Source organism: Stegostoma tigrinum, chromosome 7 (genome assembly GCF_030684315.1).
Source record: "Stegostoma tigrinum isolate sSteTig4 chromosome 7, sSteTig4.hap1, whole genome shotgun sequence".
NCBI classification, from domain to species: domain Eukaryota; kingdom Metazoa; phylum Chordata; class Chondrichthyes; order Orectolobiformes; family Stegostomatidae; genus Stegostoma; species Stegostoma tigrinum.
The window spans coordinates 15,357,682-15,384,117 of NC_081360.1; the positions used below are offsets into that span (position 1 = coordinate 15,357,682).

The following is a 26,436-nucleotide window of genomic DNA, read 5'->3' on the forward strand; positions in this document are numbered from 1 at the left end:
CAACAAAAGCAAGCAAGTAGGTACAGCAGGCAGTGAAGAAAGCTAATGGCATGTTGGCCTTCATAACAAGAGGAATTGAGTATAGGAGCAAAGAGGTCCTTCTGCAGCTGTACAGGGCCCTGGTGAGACCGCACCTGGAGTATTGTGTGCAGTTTTGGTCTCCAAATTTGAGGAAGGACATTCTTGGTATTGAGGGAGTGCAGCGTAGGTTCACGAGATCAATTCCCAGAATGGCGGGACTATCATATGTTGAAAGATTGGAGCGACTGGGCTTGTATACGCTTGAGTTTAGAAGGATGAGAGGGGATCTGATTGAGACGTATAAGATTATTAAGGAATGAGAGGGGACCTGATTGAGACGTATAAGATTATTAAGGGATTGGACACTCTGGAGGCAGGAAGCATGTTTCAGCTGATGGGTGAGTCCAGAACCAGAAGACACAGTTTAAAAGTAAGGGGTAGGCCATTTAGAACAGAGTTGAGGAAAAACTTCTTCACCCAGAGATTGGTGGATATATGGAATGCTCTGCCCCAGAAGGCAGTGGAGGCCAAGTCTCTGGATACTTTCAAGAAAGCGTTGGATAGAGCTCTTAAAGATAGTGGAATCAAGTGTTATGGGGATAAGGCAGGAACAGGATACTGATTGTGTATGATCAGCCATGATCATACTGAATGGTGGTGTTGGCTCAAAGGGCCCACTGGCCGACTCCTGCATGTGTTGTCTATTGTAATGAGAGCCATGAAAATTTGTTTTTTGTTCCTCAAGTAAAACATTGAGTTTGTTCAATTTTTCATGTTCCTATAGCTCGAGGAAACTCAAGGTACAAAGTACCTCCTGACTTGCTGGAAGAGATAGCCAACCTGGATGCTAGCCTTCAAAAACAAAGGTAATCTCTACAGAAATGTGAATTAGAGATGTGTTCTCAGAGATCACTGCTTGGAATTGAATTTTAAGTTTTTTAATAAAAAATAATTTTATATTTGAGACTATAAATAAGCAAATGAGAAAAATTGAGAAATGAATTCAATAACAAGGAGTTTGGCAGTAAGGAAGAGCTGTAAACAGCAGCATAGGGAAATATCAGCGAGGGTGTAATCCATTGTCTTACTTGCCAATCACTGCAGTTATATTCGTCGAATGATTACCCACCAAATGTAGGTTTGAATAAGCCTAAATTTCACAGGGTAGAAGAAAATAATTCTGAAATACAGAACAGATTAAAGTCCAAGTTTGGGAAGCAAGTGAATATTTTACTCACCCATTTCATCACCAGTACCTTCCACTAAAGTTTCAAAATTATTAGTGAGGCAAAATGAATTGATCACGTGTCCATTAATCATTTGATCTGATTGTGATTTAAAAACCCTTGAAATTAGTAAAACATTTACAGCTCATTCAAAGATACAGCCCACCATCTCCCTGCCTTTTGATCTAGGCTTAAGTCAATGTACCAGTTCATTTAACTTCTACAAAACCAATCTTCCTAGCAGTGAATGTTATTAGAAAAACATTGATCATGTATCAAAACAAGTGGCTTGTAATTGTACTATATTGGAAGTTAATTTTTGTTTCAATTTCCATGTAAGAATATACTTGCAACCTTCAAAGATTTTAACATATTGAAGTGATCCTGAGTCATTCTGCCATTTGGCTGAGTTCTTAGTGACAGTGTTTAATAACTTCTATTGAAATAGACTGCACTCATTTTTTTCTGTTCAGGGTGAGTTTCATAACATTCAGACTGCGGCATTGAGCTAAATATTCACAATGGCAGCAGGAAATCATCTTCAGGACCATTTGTGGTCCCTGAGCCCAAGCGTCTTGTCAGACTGCTTGCCATCCCTTAGAGGCTGCCTGTACATTTGCAGTGGTGGGCAGAATGGGATGTTTGAGGACTAATGGAAGAGTGCGAAAGAGTAGCTGGCTGGCATCTCCACTGGGAGAAGCAAGCAGTGCTGGAAAAGAAAGAGTACTAAAGATAGGTAGTGTCATTAAAAAATCCCAGAGGAAGGAACACAGAAAGGACCAAAAAGCAATAGTCTCTCCTCGAAGAGAATACATCCTACCTTGATAAACCCGTTTTGCCTTTCACCACCCTGATATCAACGTTTACTACAGCCATTGGTGGCATTTGGCCTTCGACCAAGATGTCCTGTCTGAACTATTCTTGGATTCCCAACATGAGGGCTCCGTGCAATACTGTTAAACTTGCAGCATGCTGAGAAAATACCCTTAATTAATGCTCTGCTTGCTTGCTTGCTCAACTGTGTGATGAGCATGCTGATTGAAGTGTCGCCTCACCTTAGTCCCACATCCAGGCGTGTCTCCCATGTCAGAGAGCCATGTGGAAAGTGTTTACTGCTTTCCTAGCCATTTGCACCTCCAAATATGTTGTTATTGGATTGGGAAAATTTTCTACTGCTTTATTCCTCCTCCCCCTGGGCACCATGACCATATTGACCCTGCAGCTTAATTTTGTTGAATTTGCAGGCTCACCAGAAAATTCTCTCAATCTAAGATCGAACCTTTATCTTTCAACAATGAGGTGAAAGTTTAAAAAATGGCCTCGAGGGGAACCAGAATTTGGAGGGACATTCACCGCAAAAAAATACAACAATTCAGCATTAATTTAAAAATTGGAAATTGATGGTGATAATCATCAAACACAACTGCAGCTGATTCCTAGATGTAGAAAGTAGACTGCTCAGCACCCTGACTCCAATGGCTGAATCTTGTTCTCCTCTTCACCTCACTGACTGCATTGAAGTGAAACCAGTGGGCCATTGTTGGAAGAGTTTTGCCATCACCGCTCACACAGGAAAGTAGTTTGTGCCTGGCTTGCCTAAAATGGTTGTACCCAAATTTCTGGCCTATTTCATTCTCTGATCTCTGATTTTGGGGTTTAACCAATTGAAGTCTGCAAATTTGTATTCTAAGAGATGAATCCCAAATTTAGATTGAACATATAAAAATACAGAAAACATGACTTTTTTTTCAAGACAGATAGTGATCAATAGTACTTGACATGTGCCATATTTCTGCAAAAGGTAACCCCCACAGTTTGATTCCTTGAGCATAAGTTATCCTTCAAAAATGTGTTTATTTCTCAATTAGATTTCTCTGACCTGTAACAAAATTTTTTAAATTTTTGTCCGTTGTTTTTAATGCATAATTCAGAAAAATAATACCAAGGTCAAAACTACTGAAACACCAAGAAGTTACTGAAATTTGAATAAAACAGAAAATGTTACAAACAGTGAGCAGATCAGGCAGCATCCACTGAAAGCGGGTGTTAATGTTTCATTTTATGAACTGGGATAAGTTAGAAATGTTAGTAAGTTAGAATAGGTTTTAAGCAAGTAAAAAGAGGTTTGGAAAAAGAACAACTGATAATGTGTGTTGGGGTGGAGGCAGAAGAGATTACATGACACGAGTTAACAATGCAATGTCAAAAGAAGCGGTAATGACAGATTGGTAAACGGGCATGGTTCAGAAACAAGCGTAAAACTAAAATCTGTGAAGCTGACCAAGTGGGGGCAGAAGTTGCACTCTGAAATTTTTAAATTCACTATCGAGTGTGGAAGGCTGTAATGTCTGTAATGAGAAGATGAGGTACAGCTCCTCATACTTAACTTGATCATTACTGGTGTGCAGCTGTAGGCTGAGAACGTGAGGAGACTGTGCAAATTGGTGGAGAATTTTAATGACAGGAGCTGGAAATTTGTAGCCATACTTGTGGACTGAACAGGGATGTTCATAAAACGTTCATCCAATCTGTTTGATTTCCCCAATGTACTGAATGGTTGAGCTGTTCATCATATAAATTTATTTAGTCATGAGAGAGCATTTTTTTTCCCCCAAAAAAATCTTTTATTCAATATTTGCCACAATATTATTGATTGGGCTTTGGAAAACAGCGATTTTTAAAGACATCTTATAAGTTGCCAACTGATTCAGTGTGCCAAAGTTTGTAATTTGTTCAGATGGTTACAGATAATTAAACTTACAACAAATTTTCTAGCAATAGGTTTCAAGTTTATATTTATTACTTTTGAATGTCTTCTTACCATTATGATTTAAAATACCATTTACCAATCGATTTGACAATGCAGTATTGCTGGGCAAGTTAAATTATATGCCTTGTTATAGCTACTGCCTTAACTTCAGTGATGTGGTCAACGTTTCCTCAGTAATAGAGAGCTGGAAATAGGATGCCAATACTGTGTCTTGGAAGTTATAGCGCAAAAACAATCTTTGGAGCCAACCTTCTGTGCTGGTGTTTATGCTGTACATGAGCCTTCGCCCTCTGCATGTAATCCTATCATTATTTCTTCTTGTTTCTTCTTATTTCTCCCTCCTGTTTATCTAACTTCTCATTAAATGCATCTGTGCTATTCTCCTCAGCTACTGATGTGACAGGTTCCACGTTGTGACCATTGTCTGGGTAAAGAGGTCTCTCTCCTGAATTCCTTGTTAGATTTAGTAGTGATATCCTGAAACTTAATGTCTTCCTTTTGACTTTCTCATGCATGAAAACAAATAGATTTGACTATCTCAATGCACTTTTAGCTGGTTTCCTATTCTATTCCACTATCCACAGATTTAAGGACTTGTGCAATGCTGCTGTCTGTATCCTCACTCATATTAAGTCCTGTTCATCTATGAACCCTGCTACATTGGATAGAAATTCTTATCTTTGTTTTCAAATGTCTCCATGGTCTTTTCCCTCCCTACTGCTGTAATTTTTTTAGTCCTGCAATCCTGTGTGATGTTTATTCTCATCTACTTCTATTCTCCTGAGCATACCCAATTTTAATTGCTCCAGTGTTGGTGGTATGTCTTCCATTGTCTAGTGCCTAAATTGTTGAATTCTATCCCCACACCACTCTGCTTTGCACTTCTCCCTTAAGGCACTCATTGAATTATTTTTTGTATAGAACTTAATCATCTAACTTAGTGTCTCCTGATGTGGCTCGTGACCTTTTTTGTTTGGTGCTCCTCTGAGATGCATTCAATCACTTTTTATAAATACAAGTTGTTGTTCCCTTTGTTCAACCCTACCAAGTTGCTACGCTGCTATAAAGAACTCTATTACTAACAATGTAATTTAAAGGAAAAGGATGACCTGCCTTTCATAAATTTACTCCTCTTTTAAGGTGCAGACACAATCAAAATGGAATGCAGCTTTTGATTTTTAAGTATGGTCAGTCTTAGTAAATTAGGAACTATATCTCTTGCACAGTTTTTCTAAATGGCTCCAGAAGTACTAAAGCGAGTGTTTGATTCTGCTTGAGGAAGCTCATACCTTGTGATTCTTACTGCTTGCCTCTTGCTTCGTGGATTCCCTTGCATTCCCTTGGTGTGCTAGAAAATACATGAATGAGAAATTAAAACTGCCTTTTTACTATATTAAAACTGGGAAAAACTTGGGAAAAGCACAGGGGATTGGCTCAGGCAAAATACTGCATAAATTGGTAGGAAAGTTGCTGTTTGAGGATTTACAGTAAGACTTTTAAATGCAAATTTACTGGCAAAACAAGCATGTTAAAAGATTTGTAGTGATGTGAATTTTATTTCTGACTGCAGTTCTGTTCCTACTTACTGCATACCAAGACTTCAATATTTTTACACTCCTGTTACCTTTAGAATAAAGGCTGACATTTCATTTGCTTTTCCTGTTACCTCCTGAACTGGTATGCTATAACATTAATGCATGAGGACTCCTAAATCCTCCTGTGCTGTAGCTTTCTATAGTCTTTCTCCACTTCATTAATGTTAAACTCACTATTCTTCCTGGCAAGTGCATAACCTCACATAATCCCAAAACTCTGGTGCGGCCGCATTTGGAGTATTGTGTGCAGTTCTGGTCGCCGCATTATAAGAAGGATGTGGAATCTTTGGAAAGGGTGCAGAGGAGATTTACTAGGATGTTGCCTGGTATGGAGGGAAGGTCTTACGAGGAAAGGCTGAGAGACTTGAGGCTGTTTTCATTAGAGAGAAGAAGGTTGAGAGGTGACTTAATTGAAATATATAAAATATTCAGAGGGTTAGATAGGGTGGATAGGGAGAGCCTATTTCTTAGGATGGTGACAGCGAGCACGAGGGGGCATAGCTTTAAATTGAGGGGTGAAAGATATAGGACAGATGTCAGAGGTAGTTTCTTTACTCAGAGAGTAGTAAGGGAATGGAACGCTTTGCCTGCAACGGTAGTAGATTAGCCAACTTTAGGTACATTTAAATTGTCATTAGATAAGCATATGGACGTACGTGGAATAGTGTAGGTTAGATGGGCTTGAGATCGGTATGACAGGTCGGCACAACATTGAGGGCCGAAGAACCTGTACTGTGCTGCAATGAGCCTTCATCAGAGAGGGGGATGGGGGGAGGGAACTGGAATAAATAGGGAGAGAGGGGGAGGCGGACCGAAGATGGAGAGTAAAGAAGATAGGTGGAGAGGGTGTAGGTGGGGAGGTAGGGAGGGGATAGGTCAGTCCAGGGAAGACGGACAGGTCAAGGAGGTGGGATGAGGTTGGTAGGTAGCTGGGGGTGCGGCTTGGGGTGGGAGGAAGGGATGGGTGAGAGGAAGAACCGGTTAGGGAGGCAGAGACAGGTTGGACTGGTTTTGGGATGCAGTGGGTGGGGGGGAAGAGCTGGGCTGGTTGTGTGGTGCAGTGGGGGGAGGGGATGAACTGGGCTGGTTGAGGGATGCAGTGGGGGAAGGGGAGATTTTGAAACTGGTGAAGTCCACATTGATACCATATGGCTGCAGGGTTCCCAGGCGGAATATGAGTTGCTGTTCCTGCAACCTTCGGGTGGCATCATTGTGGCAGTGCAGGAGGCCCATGATGGACATGTCATCAAGAGATATTCACCATGGGCCAGGAACTCCCCACCTATGTCCGTGACACCACCCACGCCCTCCACCTCCTCCAGGACTTCCAATTCCCTGGCCCCCAACACCTCATATTCACCATGGACGTCCAGTCCCTGTACACCTGCATTCCGCATGGAGATGGCCTCAAGGCCCTCCGCTTCTTCCTGTCCCGCAGGCCCGACCAGGCCCCCTCCACCGACACTCTCATCCGCCTAGCGGAACTCGTCCTCACACTCAACAACTTCTCTTTTGACTCCTCCCACTTCCTACAGACTAAGGGGGTGGCCATGGGCACCCGCATGGGCCCCAGCTATGCCTGCCTCTTTGTAGGTTACGTGGAACAGTCCATCTTCCGCACCTACACAGGCCCCAAACCCCACCTCTTCCTCCGGTACATTGATGACTGTATCGGCGCCGCCTCTTGCTCCCCAGAGGAGCTCGAACAGTTCATCCACTTCACCAACACCTTCCACCCCAACCTTCAGTTCACCTGGGCCATCTCCAGCACATCCCTCACCTTCCTGGACCTCTCAGTCTCCATCTCGGGCAACCAGCTTGTAACTGATGTCCATTTCAAGCCCACCGACTCCCACAGCTACCTAGAATACACCTCCTCCCACCCACCCTCCTGCAAAAATTCCATCCCCTATTCCCAATTCCTCCGCCTCCGCCGCATCTGCTCCCACGATAAGACATTCCACTCCCGCACATCCCAGATGTCCAAGTTCTTTAAGGACCGCAACTTCCCCCCCACGGTGATTGAGAACGCCCTTGACCGCGTCTCCCGCATTTCCCGCGACACATCCCTCACACCCCGCCCCCGCCACAACCGCCCCAAGAGGATCCCCCTCGTTCTCACACACCACCCCACCAACCTCCGGATACAACGCATTATCCTCCGACACTTCCGCCATTTACAATCCGACCCCACCACCCAAGACATTTTTCCATCCCCACCCCTGTCTGCTTTCCGGAGAGACCACTCTCTCCGTGACTCCCTTGTTCGCTCCACACTGCCCTCCAACCCCACCACACCCGGCACCTTCCCCTGCAACCGCAGGAAATGCTACACTTGTCCCCACACCTCCTCCCTCACCCCCATCCCAGGCCCCAAGATGACATTCCACATTAAGCAGAGGTTCACCTGCACATCTGCCAATGTGGTATACTGCATCCACTGTACCCGGTGCGGCTTTCTCTACATTGGGGAAACCAAGCGGAGGCTTGGGGACCGCTTTGCAGAACACCTCCGCTCAGTTCGCAACAAACAACTGCACCTCCCAGTCGCGAACCATTTCCACTCCCCCTCCCATTCTCTTGATGACATGTCCATCATGGGCCTCCTGCACTGCCACAATGATGCCACCCGAAGGTTGCAGGAACAGCAACTCATATTCCGCCTGGGAACCCTGCAGCCATATGGTATCAATGTGGACTTCACCAGTTTCAAAATCTCCCCTTCCCCCACTGCATCCCTAAACCAGCCCAGTTCATCCCCTCCCCCCACTGCACCACACAACCAGCCCAGCTCTTCCCCCCCCACCCACTGCATCCCAAAACCAGTCCAACCTGTCTCTGCCTCCCTAACCGGTTCTTCCTCTCACCCATCCCTTCCTCCCACCCCAAGCCGCACCCCCAGCTACCTACCAACCTCATCCCACCTCCTTGACCTGTCCGTCTTCCCTGGACTGACCTATCCCCTCCCTACCTCCCCACCTACACCCTCTCCACCTATCTTCTTTACTCTCCATCTTCGGTCCGCCTCCCCCTCTCTCCCTATTTATTCCAGTTCCCTCCCCCCATCCCCCTCTCTGATGAAGGGTCTAGGCCCGAAACATCAGCTTTTGTGCTCCTGAGATGCTGCTTGGCCTGCTGTGTTCATCCAGCCTCACATTTTATTATCTTGGAATCTCCAGCATCTGCAGTTCCCATTATCTCTGTGCTGCAATGTTCTATAATTTACCACCTGGCAACTTGTTGCCCACTTATTTCACCTGTCTACATCATCTCTGCAGACTATGTTATCTGATTTTAAAAAAAAGAAGTGTGGATGATGTAAATCAGGGGGAAAAAAAAAGTTGCTAGAAAGCTCAGCAGGCCTGGCAGCATCTGTGAAAAAAAAATCAGATTTCATGTTTTGGTTCCGGTGACCCTTCCTCAGAACTGTTATCTTCTTGCCTTCAAACCTGTTTTTTTTCTCATCTACAAACTTGACAGCAGTACATTAACTTCTGTCATCCAGGCCATCAATATATATTGCGAGTAATTGTGACCTCAGCAGTGACCCCTGTGGCACACCTCCAGGTTGTCACTCTGAAAATGCCCCACCCCTCCGCCCATCCCAACTGCCTTCTGTTAGTTAGTGAATTCACTGTCCGTGCTAATATACTAGCACCAACACTAAAGTAGCTTAATATGTGTTACCTTATCGAACACCAGGGGATGCCCTAGGCGATGGCCTAGTGGTATTATCGCTGGACTGTTAACTCAGAGAGACCCAGATAACATTCAGGGAACCCAGCTTAAAATCCCACCATAGCAGATGATGGAATTTGAATTCAATAAAAATATCTGGAATTAAGAATCTAATGATGATTATGAATCCATTGTCGATTGTTGGAAAGACCCATCTGGTTCACTAATGTTCTCGCAGCAATGGAAGCTCTCTGGTCTGGCGTACAGGTGACTCCAGACCCACAGCAATGTGCTTGACTCTGAACTGCCCTCTGGGCAATTAGGGATGGACAATAAGTAGTCAGCAAAGTCCTCATCCCGTTAATGAATAAAGGACTCTAAGGACATTGCATCCACAGCTTCCCCTATGTCTAACTTGCTTGTTACTTCCTCAAATAATTCTTCTAAATTTGTTAAGCATGATCTCCCCTTCATAAAACCATGCTGACTCTACTTGATCATATTTTGTATTTTTGAATGCTGTGCTATTATATCCAGTCTTTAACTTTATCCCAATGACGGACATTAAGCCAACTGGTCCATATTTAAGTGTGGAGCTGAAGGAACACAGCAGGCCAGGCAGCATCAGAGGAACAGGAAAACTGACATTTCGGGTCACGACCCTTCTTCAGAAACCTTTCATTTCTGAAGAACGGTCCTGACCTGAAATGTCAGTTTGCCAGTTCTTCTGATCCTGCCTGGCCTGCAATGTTCCTCCAGCTCCACACTTTATCTCTGGCTCCAGCATCTGCAGTTCTTGCTATCTTCTTGGTCCATGGTTAACTAGTTTTGTCTCCTTCCCTTCTCAAATAAAGATGTTTCGTTGATATTTTATCAATCACCTGGGACTTTTCCAGGATCTTGGAAGATTACTATCTGCTTACTGCGTGCACCATCTCAAAACAGAATTGCAAACATTACTGAACCACAAATTTTACCATGGTGTGAGAACTTTAGAAAGTGACCTAACAGGTGGCACAACAGAAAATGAATGGATAAGAGTTCAGGCTGTTTCAGATTTAAGTACGTACAGATATTCTGAAGTTACCTTAGAGTTTGTGAATAATGCAGCTGGAAGCTCCTCCTAATTCCATTTATGATCCCATTGATGCTTTTGATTTCCTTTTAATATCAACTACTGAACTGGCATGCTGCATTTCTAAAGCCTTCTTTCACTCCATACACAAATGACAACAAATTTTGTCATATCAATAGACATTTTTTGTTTGCCAAGTAATGCACGGCAACAAACCACAAACTTGAGCACAGAACATTTGTTTTTTAACAATTATATTAACCCAGAACAGACAAGTTGAAAGATGGTATATTTGCAGGATTGTAGACTGGTATATATCACAGGAGGAAGCAATTTAGCCCATTGTGCATTTGTCAATTTATCGGTAGAGATAATAAATTAATTCTATTTCCCTGTACTTTCCTTGTAGCTCGTAATTTTTCTCTGTCCAGGGAAATATCCAATTCTGTTTTAAACATTACTCTTGACTGTTTTAGTCAGCCTTTCAAACAGAGCATTCTCAATCCTCACGTAAGAAAGGTTTACCCATGTTGCTTCAGATTCTTTTCTCAGTTACTATTAATCAATGTCCTCTGGCTACCAGCTTTTTTTGCCACTGCAAACATTGCCCATTTGCTCTGTCAAAATGATTCACCATTTTGAATATTTCATTCCAATTCCTTACTCTTTTGGCTCTAAGAACAACTTTAGCTTTGGTAATCTCTCTCCATAATTAAAGACTGTCATCCATGATATGGCTTTCCTACAGTATTGTTGCCCATAATTGAAAACTCTATTTCAGCTGATTCCTAACCTGTTCTTAACAGAATCTTAGATAATAAAATGTGAGGCTGGATGAACACAGCAGGCCAAGCAGCATCTCAGGAGCACAAAAGCTGACGTTTCGGGCCTAGACCCTTCATCAGAGAGGGGGATGGGGGGAGGGAACTGGAATAAATAGGGAGAGAGGGGGAGGCGGACCGAAGATGGAGAGTAAAGAAGATAGGTGGAGAGGGTGTAGGTGGGGAGGTAGGGAGGGGATAGGTCAGTCCAGGGAAGACGGACAGGTCAAGGAGGTGGGATGAGGTTAGTAGGTAGCGGGGGGTGCGGCTTGGGGTGGGAGGAAGGGATGGGTGAGAGGAAGAACCGGTTAGGGAGGCAGAGACAGGTTGGATGGTTTTGGGATGCAGTGGGTGGGGGGGAAGAGCTGGGCTGGTTGTGTGGTGCAGTGGGGGGAGGGGATGAACTGGGCTGGTTTAGGGATGCAGTGGGGGAAGGGGAGATTTTGAAACTGGTGAAGTCCACATTGATACCATATGGCTGCAGGGTTCCCAGGCGGAATATGAGTTGCTGTTCCTGCAACCTTCGGGTGGCATCATTGTGGCAGTGCAGTCTCCCCTCCCCTGTCTGCTTTCCGGAGAGACCACTCTCTCCGTGACTCCCTTGTTCGCTCCACACTGCCCTCCAACCCCACCACACCCGGCACCTTCCCCTGCAACCGCAGGAAATGCTACACTTGTCCCCACACCTCCTCCCTCACCCCCATCCCAGGCCCCAAGATGACATTCCACATTAAGCAGAGGTTCACCTGCACATCTGCCAATGTGGTATACTGCATCCACTGTACCCGGTGCGGCTTCCTCTACATTGGGGAAACCAAGCGGAGGCTTGGGGACCGCTTTGCAGAACACCTCCGCTCAGTTCGCAACAAACAACTGCACCTCCCAGTCGCGAACCATTTCCACTCCCCCTCCCATTCTCTTGATGACATGTCCATCATGGGCCTCCTGCACTGCCACAATGATGCCACCCGAAGGTTGCAGGAACAGCAACTCATATTCCGCCTGGGAACCCTGCAGCCATATGGTATCAATGTGGACTTCACCAGTTTCAAAATCTCCCCTTCCCCCACTGCATCCCTAAACCAGCCCAGTTCATCCCCTCCCCCCACTGCACCACACAACCAGCCCAGCTCTTCCCCCCCACCCACTGCATCCCAAAACCAGTCCAACCTGTCTCTGCCTCCCTAACCGGTTCTTCCTCTCACCCATCCCTTCCTCCCACCCCAAGCCGCACCCCCAGCTACCTACTAACCTCATCCCACCTCCTTGACCTGTCCGTCTTCCCTGGACTGACCTATCCCCTCCCTACCTCCCCACCTACACCCTCTCCACCTATCTTCTTTACTCTCCATCTTCGGTCCGCCTCCCCCTCTCTCCCTATTTATTCCAGTTCCCTCCCCCCATCCCCCTCTCTGATGAAGGGTCTAGGCCCGAAACGTCAGCTTTTGTGCTCCTGAGATGCTGCTTGGCCTGCTGTGTTCATCCAGCCTCACATTTTATTATCTTGGAATCTCCAGCATCTGCAGTTCCCATTATCTCTTAACAGAATCTTTCTGATTTTTAGATTCTGATCCTATTAATAAAGTTAATGATTTCATGGACGGTTTAAAAATGTTTTCCCGTCATCCTCAAACAATTGTGTAGCAGAGTTCTATTTTTTTCACACCCCTTCAAGTTTTTATGATTTAGTTTATATTATCTTTATTCATTCTTCCTCCTGCAATTTATATCTCTGCCATGTATCTGTTTTTCCAAACAGTATCCTTCTGTTGTCTGTTCCTGTCCTCTTTTGTTTTTTTTTTAAACTGCATTTTGTAATTTCACATAATGCTCTGTATATCCAAGTCCAGATCATTCAAATTATGTAGAGAGAACCATAGTCCTCTGGAACACCGCTGATATGTCCTTCCAGTCTGAACAGGAGATCTTTATGACTGTTTTGTGCTTCTGTTCCTTAGTCTGTGCTGTTACTACTAGTTTTATCCCATGTTCCTTGTTTCTACATGTAGAAGTTTGACTGTTTAATTCTGAAACCTTGATTTTAATGTAGGTCACATGAGATGCAATGATCTCATTGGCCGTGTGGCATTCAAATCCTTGCATTAACTGAAGTCAGTCAGCTTTCAAGCAAGTCTTGAGGGATGCTGTTTACAAACCAAAATTTCCCTTTGTATCAAGACCACTTCATAAAAAAAGACCGATACATGTTTTTATTGTGCCATTTCGAATCCAGGGCAGAGTTTGATTCTGCAACCAATAACTTTGAAGTCCATCTTCACCTGGGTCCTGAGTATAAATTTGAAAATGGCGCCCTACACCCAGCTTCTTCCCAGAAGGACAGCGTACTGACGATAACCATTGATAGGAGGAAAACGGTTGGTGATCTTAGACAAGCTATTTTCCAGGTAAGTGCAGAATATTCGTTAATGACAATGATGTACTAAATCTTCTTGCTAAATTCACATAGAATAATAAAACAGAGAAGGCATTTGTCCTGCTGTTGTTGCTTGTGTTGATTCTCTGGAAGGGCCATTCAGTTAATCGTCATCCTTGGGCACTTTCCACATAACTCTTCAAATTTCTCCTTTTCATGTTAATCGGGGAAAGTTAGATTGAATCTGGCTTCCACTACTCTTCAAGGAAGCCAACTATTTGCTCCATAATGGAAAACAGCCCTCCTTGACTTCTTTGACAATGATCTTAAATTTTCTGGTTACTGACATTGAAATGTTAAGTTTTTTTTAATTTGAGGGGGCACATGGGTGTTGAAATCTGTTGTGATGTTTTTAGATCACTATTGATCACATTTTTGTACTTCAGGAGCTGGAGGAGCAAAGAGACCTAAGTATATATGCATTGATGATTGAAGGCGGCAAGACAGGTGGAGAGCAGTTAATAAAGCATACAATAGCCTAACCTTTATTAATAATGTCCAAGAGCAGAGATATGATATCAAATTTGTATAAACCATTTGTTCAACTTAAGTTTGAATATTGTGTATCGTTCTGGATGCCAAACTGTAGGAAGAATGTGAACACATTGGAGAGACAGTGCAGAAGTAATTTAGGAAAGTGGTTGCAGACATCAAAAATTTAGTTGTGAAGATAGATTGGAGAACTTAGGGCTGTTCTCCTTGGGGAGAAGAGGCTAAGAGGAAATCAAATAAAACTTCTCAAAATCATGAGTTGGATCTGGTTGATAGGAACAAATTGTTCCTATATGTAAAAGTATTGAGAACAAGAGATTTTAACATGATTTGCAAATGTTGTAAATGTGATGAGAAAAAATCTTGTATGCACAATGAATGGTTTGGGTCGGGAATCCGTGGTGGAGGCGAATTCAGTGGAGGCATTCAGAGGGGCATTGAATAATTATTGAATAGGAACAATGTGCAACAGTATGAGGATAAATGCTCAATGCAGACATGATAGAAACAGAAAATGAAAGCAGGAACAGGCCATTCAGCCCTTCAAGCTTGCTCCACCATTCAACATGATCATAACTGATCATCCATACAGTATCCTTTGATTCTACTCACCCTAAGAACTATATCTAACTCCATCTTGAAAGCATTCAATGTTTTGGCCTTGGCCACTTTCTGTGTTAGAGCATTTCACAGGCTAACCACTCTCTGGGTAAGTACATTTCTCCTCATCTCAGTCCTAATGGCCTACTCCACATCCTTACACTCTGACCCCTGGTTCTGGACACCCCAGTCATCTGGAAGATCCTTCCTGCATTTGCCATCTCTACTCCTGTTAGAATTTTAAGTTAGATCTTCATATGATTTCCCCTCATTCTTCTAAATGCCAATGATGATATTCTGCCGTCCCCAGAATCAGTCAGGTAAACTTTTTGTTGCACTCCCTTTATATCCAGAGCATCCTCCTTCAGGTAAGGAGATCAAAAGTGCATGCAATATATCAGATGATATCTTACCAATCCCCTGCACAATTGCGGCAATGCATTGAGGTCCTTTTGCTATGAAACCCAATATACAGTTTGTCATATTCACTACCATTTGGACCTCCATGCTTGCTTTTCGTGACTGGTGCACAAGGACACCTATTTCTTGTTGTACCTCCCCTGTTCCCAATCTCTTGCCTTTCAGATAATAATCTGCCTTCCTGTTTTTGCTCCAAAGTGGATAACCTTATATATATTTACATTATACTTCATCTGCCAAAAATGGCCTCTTTCTGCACTGTAATACTTGTATGACTCTGTAAAAACTTCTCAATAATTTCAAGTTTAGAAGAACAAAATTAATAAAACTGCCTGTTCGTTATTTCATCATATTTGAACAAGAGGTAATATCAAAACTTCATACAGCTACCATTTCAGAATTTACCAAAACCTTAGTTCTAAAATTGAAATAACATTTTCAGCAATGATGCGTGTTGATGCAATATCAGATTACGTTATTTGCACGACAAAATGCTGTGTTTTGAATAATTTTGCTGTTATTAATAACCAGACAAATACTTAACATAAAAAAGAACTGCAGATGCTGGAAATCTGAAACAAAAACAGGACGTGCTACAGAAACTTAGGTTCAGCAGCATCTGTGAAGAGAAAGCAGAGGTACTGTTTTGAGTCCAGTGTTACGAAGAAGGATCACAGACCCAAAATATTAATTATATTTTCTCTCCACAGGTTACATTTGTAGCTCTTTAGGCAATGGGATCTTTCATTCTGACCCATTTTTATCTCTTAACCAACATTTACTTAAACAGATTAGTTAAGCATTATCATTCCTGGTTATGGAATCTTCCTTTTTGCTTCAAAATGTGCTTAATTCGGCTCTAAAGTGCTTTGGGAGATCTTGAGAAAGGTTTCATAAGAGTAAAAGATTTAATTTCCTGTATTTTCTCTCTCCTCTCTCATGTATGCTGTTTATCTTTCTCCCTCCCTCCTCGTATATTTTCTTCAGTTCCTGTGGTGCAGATGCTCAACAGCAACAACATCATGATACAGATGAGAGCAATGTGAAACCCCAATATTCTTGCCCACCTCTTTCCTATAGTTTAGTAATGGCATAGGCTTGAACCTGAGGTTAGACAGCCATTCCATTCCTCAAGTCATAAAATTCTGTCATGAATGAATCTTCCTCTTTAGAGTTCTAGCAATACCAGTTGTTAGGAGTCAATCTTGTTGATCCACAGACCATTTTTTATGCAAGTACATAATATGACCACTAATGTCTCATTACAGCTGCTGGAATTTTGGAAGGGTGATATGGTCATCACTGCTGCCAAGAAGTTGCCTGCTGGTCTTCACCTTTACGAGACCTTCCATGGTAAGAAAAAAAACAAATAGAGAAGCAATTAGTAGGAGTTGAAAAACATGCCGCACCGCCAGCAAATACATGGCAGCTGCCTTCTATATTGTTAGAAGTTACATGACACCAGGTCATAGTCCATCAGGTTTATTTGAAATCTCAAGCTTTTGGAGCGCTGCTGAATGAAACACAAGTGCTGTGAAACTTGATTTCAAATAAACTCGTTGGATTATAAACTGGTGACATCTGATTTCTGACTCTGTTCACCCCATTCCAATACCAGCACCTCCACGTCACTTCTGTATTATTAGTAGGATAACTTAGAAAGGCTCAGAATTATTTTCTTTGTCTCATACAATGCAATCGACTGTGTATAATTCACCTTGCCGTAATCCTGCTTGTATTTTTTTAAATACCCTTAAGGAGGCTCTGCAAAAGAGACACTTCCTATTTTAAGCAATAAACAATTAAAACACCAGAATGTTTGCCTAATCCTATAAATCTACATTTAATGATTCTTGATTGAGTTTTATTGCATGTCATTTCTATGGTCCTTTCATTGCATTTTCAAATATTTGATCATTTCTAGCTATATTTACTCTCTTAATCTTCAGTCCATTCCTGGCTAGACTTTAGTCAGTGTTTTTTGGTTTTAATAACATGAGCCTTAATTTATTCATCTGAGACATGTTTTCATTTCCAACTTTTTTCTGAGATAAAACTAACCTTGCTAATTATCAATGACTTTTAGTGAAGTGTGGCTGTGATGGCAAGACACAAACAATGAATCAATAGGACTAGTTAGTGGAAAGAGTTGCGAATGTGTGTGGTATATAAGTGAACTTGTAACCATAGTTTAATTTTTCATATAAATATTGTATTTTTATACAATAAAAAGACTACACTAATTATGAAATTCTTAACATTTTGTCTAACATTCCTGATGAACATTAAATGAGATGTATTTACGTAATTAGCCATCGTTCCAGGAGAATGATAGACATCTCTGTCCTTTTAGAGAGGGTCAATTGTACGTCTCATTTCGCATCTAAATGTGAAAAGCTAGGGAAAAAGACTCCATAAACTACCATAGCTCATGCAGGGATTGAACCCACACTGATGGCTTCGTTCAGTGCCATGCTGTAGCCATCTAGAGAACTACGCTGGCTCACCGCGACAAGCTGTAATTGTGTGGCGAAACCTGTAATTTCAATGTTCGTCTTTGCAACATCAGTGTTGAACATAATGCGCAATGCCAGGAATTATTCACCACAATATGCTGAGTAATAATATGTAAACACATTCCAAGCTATGTATTGATTGCAGTTTCCTCCCTTCTTACCCCAGAGGACCACACCTCTTTGTACAGTCTGGGCATCACGGATGGAGCCATTCTCTTTATATGGAACGGTAACCAGGTAATTAAAAAATTAATTTGTTTGTGATTGATTTTTGATTCTTTTGTGTTTATTGTATTATGCTTATTACAGTGTAAGGGTTAATAGCTCTGGGAAGACTTACCCTTTTGGGCACCTTGTTTTCGCATTAATCAGTGCTGAGTCAAGAACAGCTCAGTTAGTTGCTGACTGAAGCATTTTTTTAACCCCATAAGCCCATCAACATGCCTCAGTGAGTTACTTGTTCGTTCACTTTTTTTTCCCTAAATCATTTATGCAGTGACATCTGTGTGAGATTGTCAGTTTACTTCTGAACTTTGGCAAGTTTTGTTCTTTATAGCTGAAACTACTCTAACTCATTTCAAAGGGAGTCTTTAAGATTGAGGGAACCTTCATCTCATCAGTTTGGACTGAAAATGAGGTGGGGGGGAAGGGGACTTAAAGGCTTTAGAAGTCAAACAGCAGCATAATTCCATGTTTATGTGCGTGAAAGTCAATATTTCTCCATTCACTCCCGCATATGCATGATCAATTGATAAGAAGTTGCAAATATTTATATATCTATTCTGCTTTAGAAATATAGGATATCGGGAGTAGGCCATTCAGACTATCCAGCACCCCCTTAGCCAATTTTTCTTTTAAAAATTGGCTCCCAGCTGTACCAGCTTTTTGGGGAGAGCCTTCCAACTTTACGTTGCCTTTCATGTAAAGAAGTACTTCCTGACATCATGTCTAAGATTTAGCTGTGATTTTAAGGTTATACCCCCTTGTCCCGGTCCCTGCCACCGGAAGAAATAGGTTCTCCCTACCTTGTCAATTCTTGTTACTTTTTAAAAAATATCTTCATTAGATTTCTAGATCAGCATCTATATGTTATGATGTTTATTCTTGAAAATTGTTTTGCTAATTGTTATTTTTCACTGTCCCTGTCTTTCTTTAGTTTTCTGTAATTATTTTATGTTTGCCATGGATACATTCATAACTTCTTCTGTCCGTCTTTGTGCATGCTCACTATGTATTCTGCACTTGTTCCCTTCTCTCTCCTTTCCATGTGCTTTTCTTTCCTTTTAATTTGACAGTTTGCTTGTTTCTGTGATGTGTACATGACTGGCATGACCAGCATGTATTGCCCACCCCTAACTGCCCTCGACACAGTGGTGGTGAGCTGCCTTTTTGAGCCACAGCAATTCATGTGATTTAGGTACAATGTCAGTGCTGTTTGGAAGAGTCTTCTGAGCATTTAGTCCCATTACAGTGAAGGAACAGTGGTATAGATCCAAGGCAGGATTGTATATAGTTTAGAAAGGAACTTGCAAAAGGTGTTTTCTAATGTGTCTGTTGATTTTGATCTTCTAAAGGTCGAGCTGGTGTGCTTGGAAGCAATACTCCCTCTAATTTATTTATCAGTGTGTATACCTTCAATGTCTGTGTTTAACTTCCAAAGCTGGAAATCAGTGCATCGGCATGCTAATCAGCATGAGTGGAACCTCACCGCAGCTGTGTGTCTGTGCAGTTTAAAAGAAATGGTGCTTGGAAGATGTTGTTATTGGTATCTTGGTGAATTGCTGAAATGCATCTTTTAAATGATACGCATTATTGCACAATATGGTAGTAATGGAAGGATTCAGTGTTTAAGATGGTGGTAAGATGCCAATTGTTTGATGTTTGGTGTTGAATTCTTAGACCTGCATTTAACCAGCAAGTGAAGAATATTTCATCACACTCTTGTACTTGGTAAACAGGATTTGGCAAATTAGTATCAGAGATAATGGGAACTGCAGATGCTGGAGATTCCAAGATAATAAAATGTGAGGCTGGATGAACACAGCAGGCCAAGCAGCATCTCAGGAGCACAAAAGCTGACGTTTCGGGCCTAGACCCTTCATCAGAGAGGGGGATGGGGGGAGGGAACTGGAATAAATAGGGAGAGAGGGGGAGGCGGACCGAAGATGGAGAGTAAAGAAGATAGGTGGAGAGGGTGTAGGTGGGGAGGTAGGGAGGGGATAGGTCAGTCCAGGGAAGACGGACAGGTCAAGGAGGTGGGATGAGGTTAGTAGGTAGCGGGGGGTGCGGCTTGGGGTGGGAGGAAGGGATGGGTGAGAGGAAGAACCGGTTAGGGAGGCAGAGACAGGTTGGACTGGTTTTGGGGTGCAGTGGGTGGGGGGGAAGAGCTGGGCTGGTTGTGTGGTGCAGTGGGGGGAGGGGATGAACTGGGCTGGTTTAGGGATGCAGTAGGGGAAGGGGAGATTTTGAAGCTGGTGAAGTCCACGTTGATACCATATGGCTGCAGGGTTCCCAGGCGGAATATGAGTTGCTGTTCCTGCAACCTTCGGGTGGCATCATTGTGGCAGTGCAGGAGGCCCATGATGGACATGTCATCAAGAGAATGGGAGGGGGAGTGGAAATGGTTTGCGACTGGGAGGTGCAGTTGTTTGTTGCGAACTGAGCGGAGGTGTTCTGCAAAGCAGTCCCCAAATGCGGGAGACGCGGTCAAGGGCGTTCTCAATCACCGTGGGGGGAAAGTTGCGGTCCTTAAAGAACTTGGACATCTGGGATGTGCGGGAGTGGAATGTCTTATCGTGGGAGCAGATGCGGCGGAGGCGGAGGAATTGGGAATAGGGGATGGAATTTTTGCAGGAGGGTGGGTGGGAGGAGGTGTATTCTAGGTAGCTGTGGGAGTCGGTGGGCTTGAAATGGACATCAGTTACAAGCTGGTTGCCTGAGATGGAGACTGAGAGGTCCAGGAAGGTGAGGGATGTGCTGGAGATGGCCCAGGTGAACTGAAGGTTGGGGTGGAAGGTGTTGGTGAAGTGGATGAACTGTTCGAGCTCCTCTGGGGAGCAAGAGGCGGCGCCGATACAGTCATCAATGTACCGGAGGAAGAGGTGGGGTTTGGGGCCTGTGTAGGTGCGGAAGATGGACTGTTCCACGTAACCTACAAAGAGGCAGGCATAGCTGGGGCCCATGCGGGTGCCCATGGCCACCCCCTTAGTCTGTAGGAAGTGGGAGGAGTCAAAAGAGAAGTTGTTGAGTGTGAGGACGAGTTCAGCTAGGCGGATGAGAGTGTCGGTGGAGGGGGCCTGGTCGGGCCTGCGGGACAGGAAGAAGCGGAGGGCCTTGAGGCCACCAAACCATCATCTCCAACACCATTCATGACCTCATCACCTCAGGGGACCTCCCACCCACAGCCTCCAACCTCATTGTTCCCCAACTCCGCACGGCCCGTTTCTATCTCCTTCCCAAAATCCACAAACCTGCCTGCCCTGGTCGACCCATCGTCTCAGCCTGCTCCTGCCCCACCGAACCCATCTCCACCTATCTGGACTCCATTTTCTCCCCTTTGGTCCAGGAACTCCCCACCTATGTCCGTGACACCACCCACGCCCTCCACCTCCTCCAGGACTTCCAATTCCCTGGCCCCCAACACCTCATATTCACCATGGACGTCCAGTCCCTGTACACCTGCATTCCGCATGGAGATGGCCTCACGGTGATTGAGAATGCCCTTGACCGCGTCTCCCGCATTTCCCGCGACACATCCCTCACACCCCGCCCCCGCCACAACCGCCCCAAGAGGATCCCCCTCGTTCTCACACACCACCCTACCAACCTCCGGATACAACGCATTATCCTCCGACACTTCCGCCATTTACAATCCGACCCCACCACCCAAGACATTTTTCCATCCCCTCCCCTGTCTGCTTTCCGGAGAGACCACTCTCTCCGTGACTCCCTTGTTCGCTCCACACTGCCCTCCAACCCCACCACACCCGGCACCTTCCCCTGCAACCGCAGGAAATGCTACACTTGTCCCCACACCTCCTCCCTCACCCCCATCCCAGGCCCCAAGATGACATTCCACATTAAGCAGAGGTTCACCTGCACATCTGCCAATGTGGTATACTGCATCCACTGTACCCGGCGCGGCTTCCTCTACATTGGGGAAACCAAGCGGAGGCTTGGGGACCGCTTTGCAGAACACCTCCGCTCAGTTCGCAACAAACAACTGCACCTCATCCCACCTCCTTGACCTGTCCGTCTTCCCTGGACTGACCTATCCCCTCCCTACCTCCCCACCTACACCCTCTCCACCTATCTTCTTTACTCTCCATCTTCGGTCCGCCTCCCCCTCACTACCTATTTATTCCAGTTCCCTCCCCCCATCCCCCTCTCTGATGAAGGGTCTAGGCCCGAAACGTCAGCTTTTGTGCTCCTGAGATGCTGCTTGGCCTGCTGTGTTCATCCAGCCTCACATTTTATTATTTTGGCAAATTAGTTGTGAGTTACCGCAAAATTCCAAGACTTTGACCAGTTCTTGTAGCTATTGTATTTATACACTTGGTCCACATGGTCACAACCTTGAGGAACTCCTCCAGCAGCATCCTCAGTTTGAGTGATTGGCCTCGAACAATTACAACTGTTTTCTTTTAAAATGGGTACAGTTCCAACCATTAGAGATCTTTCTGCTGATTTTCATTGGTTTCAATTTTGCTAGGGCTCTTCGATGCCAAACTTAGTCAATTGCAGCGTTGATGTCTTAGATGGTCATTCTTACCTCACCTGTTGAATTCAGCTCTTTTGTTCGTGTTTGGACAAAGGCTGTAATGAAGCATGGAGTTAAATTACCCTGGGAAAAGCCAAACTAGCATTAATTTAGCAGATACAAATACAGCAAATACTGCAGAAACTCTGCAGGCCTGGCAACATCTGTGGCGAGACAATCAGAATTGATGATGTTTCGGGTTTGGTATGACTTATTATTAGCTATAGGGCCATTCACTGTACAAACAAGCCCTTCAGCCACCATGTCTGTGCTGACCAATAAACATCAAATTATACTAATCCCATTTAACTTGCATTTGGTTCATAGCCTACTATGCCCCAGCATTTTAAGTAATTATACTGTTGCTTTTTAGGTGTTGTGAGAACATCTGCCTCAAACTCCCACTTGGGCAGCACACTCTGTATGTCTATGATATTTTGGATGAAAAAAAATGTTTTCTCAGTTCTCCTGTAAGATACTGGTTCCTTATCTTAAACTAGTGCCCTTAAACGCCAGCTATATTCTGCCCATATCTGCGTGGGCTTCCAGTGGGTGCTCCAGTTTTCATCCACAGTCCAAACACTTGTATGTTAGGTAGATTGGCCATGCTAAATTGCCTGTGGTGTCCATGGATGTGCAGGCTAGGTACGTTAGCCATGAGAAATGCAAGTTTACGGGGATAGAGTGGGATGCTTCAGAAGGGTCTCGACCCGAAACATCAGCTTTATTGCTCCTCTGATGCTGCTTGGCCTGCTGTGTTCATCCAGCTGTACACCATGTTGTCTCAGATTCTCCAGCATTGGCAGTTCCTACTGTCTCTGTATATTTATGTAATTTGTACAGTAATTTGCACATGATTGTACCAGAGCTAAGTAAACTTACTGCAGTGTTTTTCTACCATGCATATTTCCATTGTTACTTTGTGTTGCACTTTGTTGCTCACCTGTTTGTTTCATTTCTCCTTGTTCAAGTTCCCCAACTCAAGTGGCCCTGTTGCTTGTTTACCTCTGACCTGATGAGATTTATTGAGGTTATAGATTTACAAATAATGCAATTTAGAGTAGTGAATATTGAGCAATTTGTTACGTCTGTTGTCAGGTTGATGGAGTGGAGATGAACGCTGGCGAGGAGTTTGAACCCATGCTGCTTAAAATATTGTGTCCTACACTGAGGAGCAAATCAGAAACCGAGATGGTGCAGTTCATTGAGATGGAAAGGGTGTTCACACGGAACACGTTGCTGTCTTATGCACGAGACATTCTAGCTCTGTCAACAGGGATTTCTCCAGATGAGCTGACAGTTTATTACAAGAAAAAATTGGAGAATAAAGGGTCCACAAATTGGGTTGCATATGATGCTGAGGATGGGCACAAGAGCCTTGCAGATCTAAGGCTGAAGGATGGTGACACTATATTAGTATCAGACCAAAAGTACTGTAACCTGAGGTAAGAGATTGCTTTATTGTTAATCAAAGACAACTTTACTTCTCCCTTAAAACTTCATTATTGTCAGACCTATATTTTTGCTCTATGTAGTATAGCTTGGTTCTATATGGGAATGCCAAGGAAAGTACATGATTAATTCCTAATAATGTTCTATCTAATTTTCCTTCTGCTTGCAAGAGTTTTTTTTATATATCTAAAAGGTAAGTAAGTTACAGGCATGAACCAGTGGAAATTGCGGCTGGTGAAGTAGTAATGGGGAGCAGAGTAATGGCAGAGAAACTGAACATTATATCAGTTTTCACTGCATACACCAGCAGCAAAACAGAACTTTGAGAACCGGGGGCAGAGGTGAATGCAGTAGCTGTCACTAAGGAGAAGGTGCTGAGGAAGCTGAAGGGCTGAAGATGCATAAATCATGCACTCCAGATGGACTGTGCACCAGAGTTCTGAAAGAGATAGCTGAGGAAGATTGTAGAAGCATTGGTGCTGATCTTTCAACAATCACTGGAGTCAGGGAGGGCCCAAGAGGACTTGAAAATATCCTGGATAGAGTGCATGTGGAGAAGATGTTCCTCTAGTTGGAGACACTGAGACCTAAAGACATTGTTCCTTCACTCTGAGGCAACCTTTTAGAACTGAGATGAGGAATTTCCTCAGCCGGAGAATGGTTAATCTGTGGAACTCGTTTGCTGCAGGGACAGTGGTCGCCAAGTTATTATGACTGCCTTAAAGACACTCAAATACAATCTTGATTGGTAAGGAGATCAAGGGTTCCAGGGAGATGTCAGGAGAATTGGGTTGAATAACAAATCGGCCGTGATCAAATGGCATAGCAGACTCGAGCTGAATGGCCGAATTCCACTCCAATATTTTAGAGTGTTATGTAGACCAGATCGGGTAAGGGTGGCAGATTTCCTACACTAAATGGCCTTTAATGAAGTTTTTAACGATGATTGACAGTTGTACTAGCTTTTTAATTTGAACATTTTAATTGAGTTTATAGTTCATCGTCTGCCATAGTGGGATTTAAACCCGTGTGCCCAGAACATTAGCATAATTCTGCTCCTACGTCTTAGGATCTTCTGTCTGATCCAATTGTTTTGAACTGGTAAATAGTTGTCCCACTCAGACCATTCAAGTGGCGCATTGTAATTTTGATGCTGTAAAAGGACTCAGGAGCCTGCAATGATGCCATAGTGTTAAATGACACCATTTGGGTGGAGGTAGATCACAATACGTTTGCTGGGATTTCAGTAGTGTAAATTGGAAGTCTCTCATGCACATTAACATGAGCACATGAAGAAGACAGCATTGACCTTACCTAATGTAACTATGAGTTAAGACTTGGTGTATTTGAGATAAGCACGTATAGCCGTATTTATTATTATTATATAATGAATAGTCTTACTTCGAAGTCTAAACCAGAAGACAGCTCCAGCCTCTCTCCCTCCATCCAGATCTCTTGAGGCCTTCCTTTCTCCTCTATCCATATGCGCTTACTTCGTACCTGTCAATCCCTCCTGAGCCCAGTGAGTCACTTTAGGGGAAATGACACTCCACTTGCCCCTCCTAATATTAGCAAAATGGCCGTTGCTGGTCCTGGCCTTTAGCACATAACTTCCAGCTCCTGGATCTTGCCTCCACACTCCTTGGTAGTGCCTTCACTGTCAGCACTTTGCCAGTTCACTCCTTCTTCAGTCACCGGTTCTTTCACTGCTTCATTTGACGTTGGGTGAGCATATTACCAGCCTGAGATTGAAAGAGTACTCCACGTTATTTTATTCACCTATTCATAAGGGCAACTTTTCTCTGATTTGATTGCCCCTGTGAGTGAACTTTGGGCGATGTAGGAATTTCAAATAGTTTTGAAGCCTCTCTTGTGGAACAGGATACGTTGGATACAGATGGTAGCCAAACTTGAAAGGAATAAAATATTCAGTGCAAATCAAAAGTGTTGCTCAAGATTCTTTAGAAGTTGGATAATGACAGTGGTGGTTCCATGAAATTGTAATTGGTACACAGAAAATAACTGAACAATAACTGATTCTTTTGTGTTTGCATGTGTATAAAATAAGCTTTAATGAGATTTAATTATCCCTATTTTTACCACTCTTATAGTGTTCTTACATCGAATGGTATGCCAATAGCTGTAGCTGACCGCAGCTGGCTGCAGGTCAAGAATTACTGTGGTGAGAAATTGTCGCAAACTGCAGGAACAACGGTGACCATTCCAGTCACCATGGAGACTGTAAGTAGCATTCTGTATACTGATCCAAGCTGCTTCCGTTTAACAGCATTTGTGATAACGAGAACTTGTAAAGAAATTTCCTCAAATGTGTGCCACACACCAAATTAATGATCACAGCAATTAGAGCAGGGAAAAGAAATGGCACTTTTGGCTCCACAGAGGGTGAGTCATTTCGGATTGCTGCCTTGACAACCATGTCTTTTTGAAAAAGTATTAATTTTTGGTGTTCAGCTGTCAAACCAGGATCAGCATTTATTACCTCAATCCTATCACATTTGGAAAAAGTGAAGTTGGACTGTCTTCATGAATCACAGCAGTCCCTATGGTGAATGTGTG

At 43.5% G+C, this 26,436-nt stretch overlaps 1 protein-coding gene across 2 annotated transcripts in view; it reads left to right on the plus strand.

Moving 5' to 3' along the window:
* Positions 1 to 26,436, plus strand: part of usp40 (ubiquitin specific peptidase 40) — a 117,304-nt gene that overhangs the window by 49,000 nt on the left and 41,868 nt on the right. For both annotated transcript variants that reach the window (XM_048533971.2, XM_048533972.2), the window contains exons 12-17: positions 806 to 887; positions 13,420 to 13,591; positions 16,401 to 16,485; positions 17,815 to 17,885; positions 23,506 to 23,852; positions 25,971 to 26,100. In XM_048533971.2, coding sequence (XP_048389928.1) covers positions 806 to 887; positions 13,420 to 13,591; positions 16,401 to 16,485; positions 17,815 to 17,885; positions 23,506 to 23,852; positions 25,971 to 26,100 — 887 coding nt within the window. The remainder of the gene's footprint in view (positions 1 to 805; positions 888 to 13,419; positions 13,592 to 16,400; positions 16,486 to 17,814; positions 17,886 to 23,505; positions 23,853 to 25,970; positions 26,101 to 26,436) is intronic.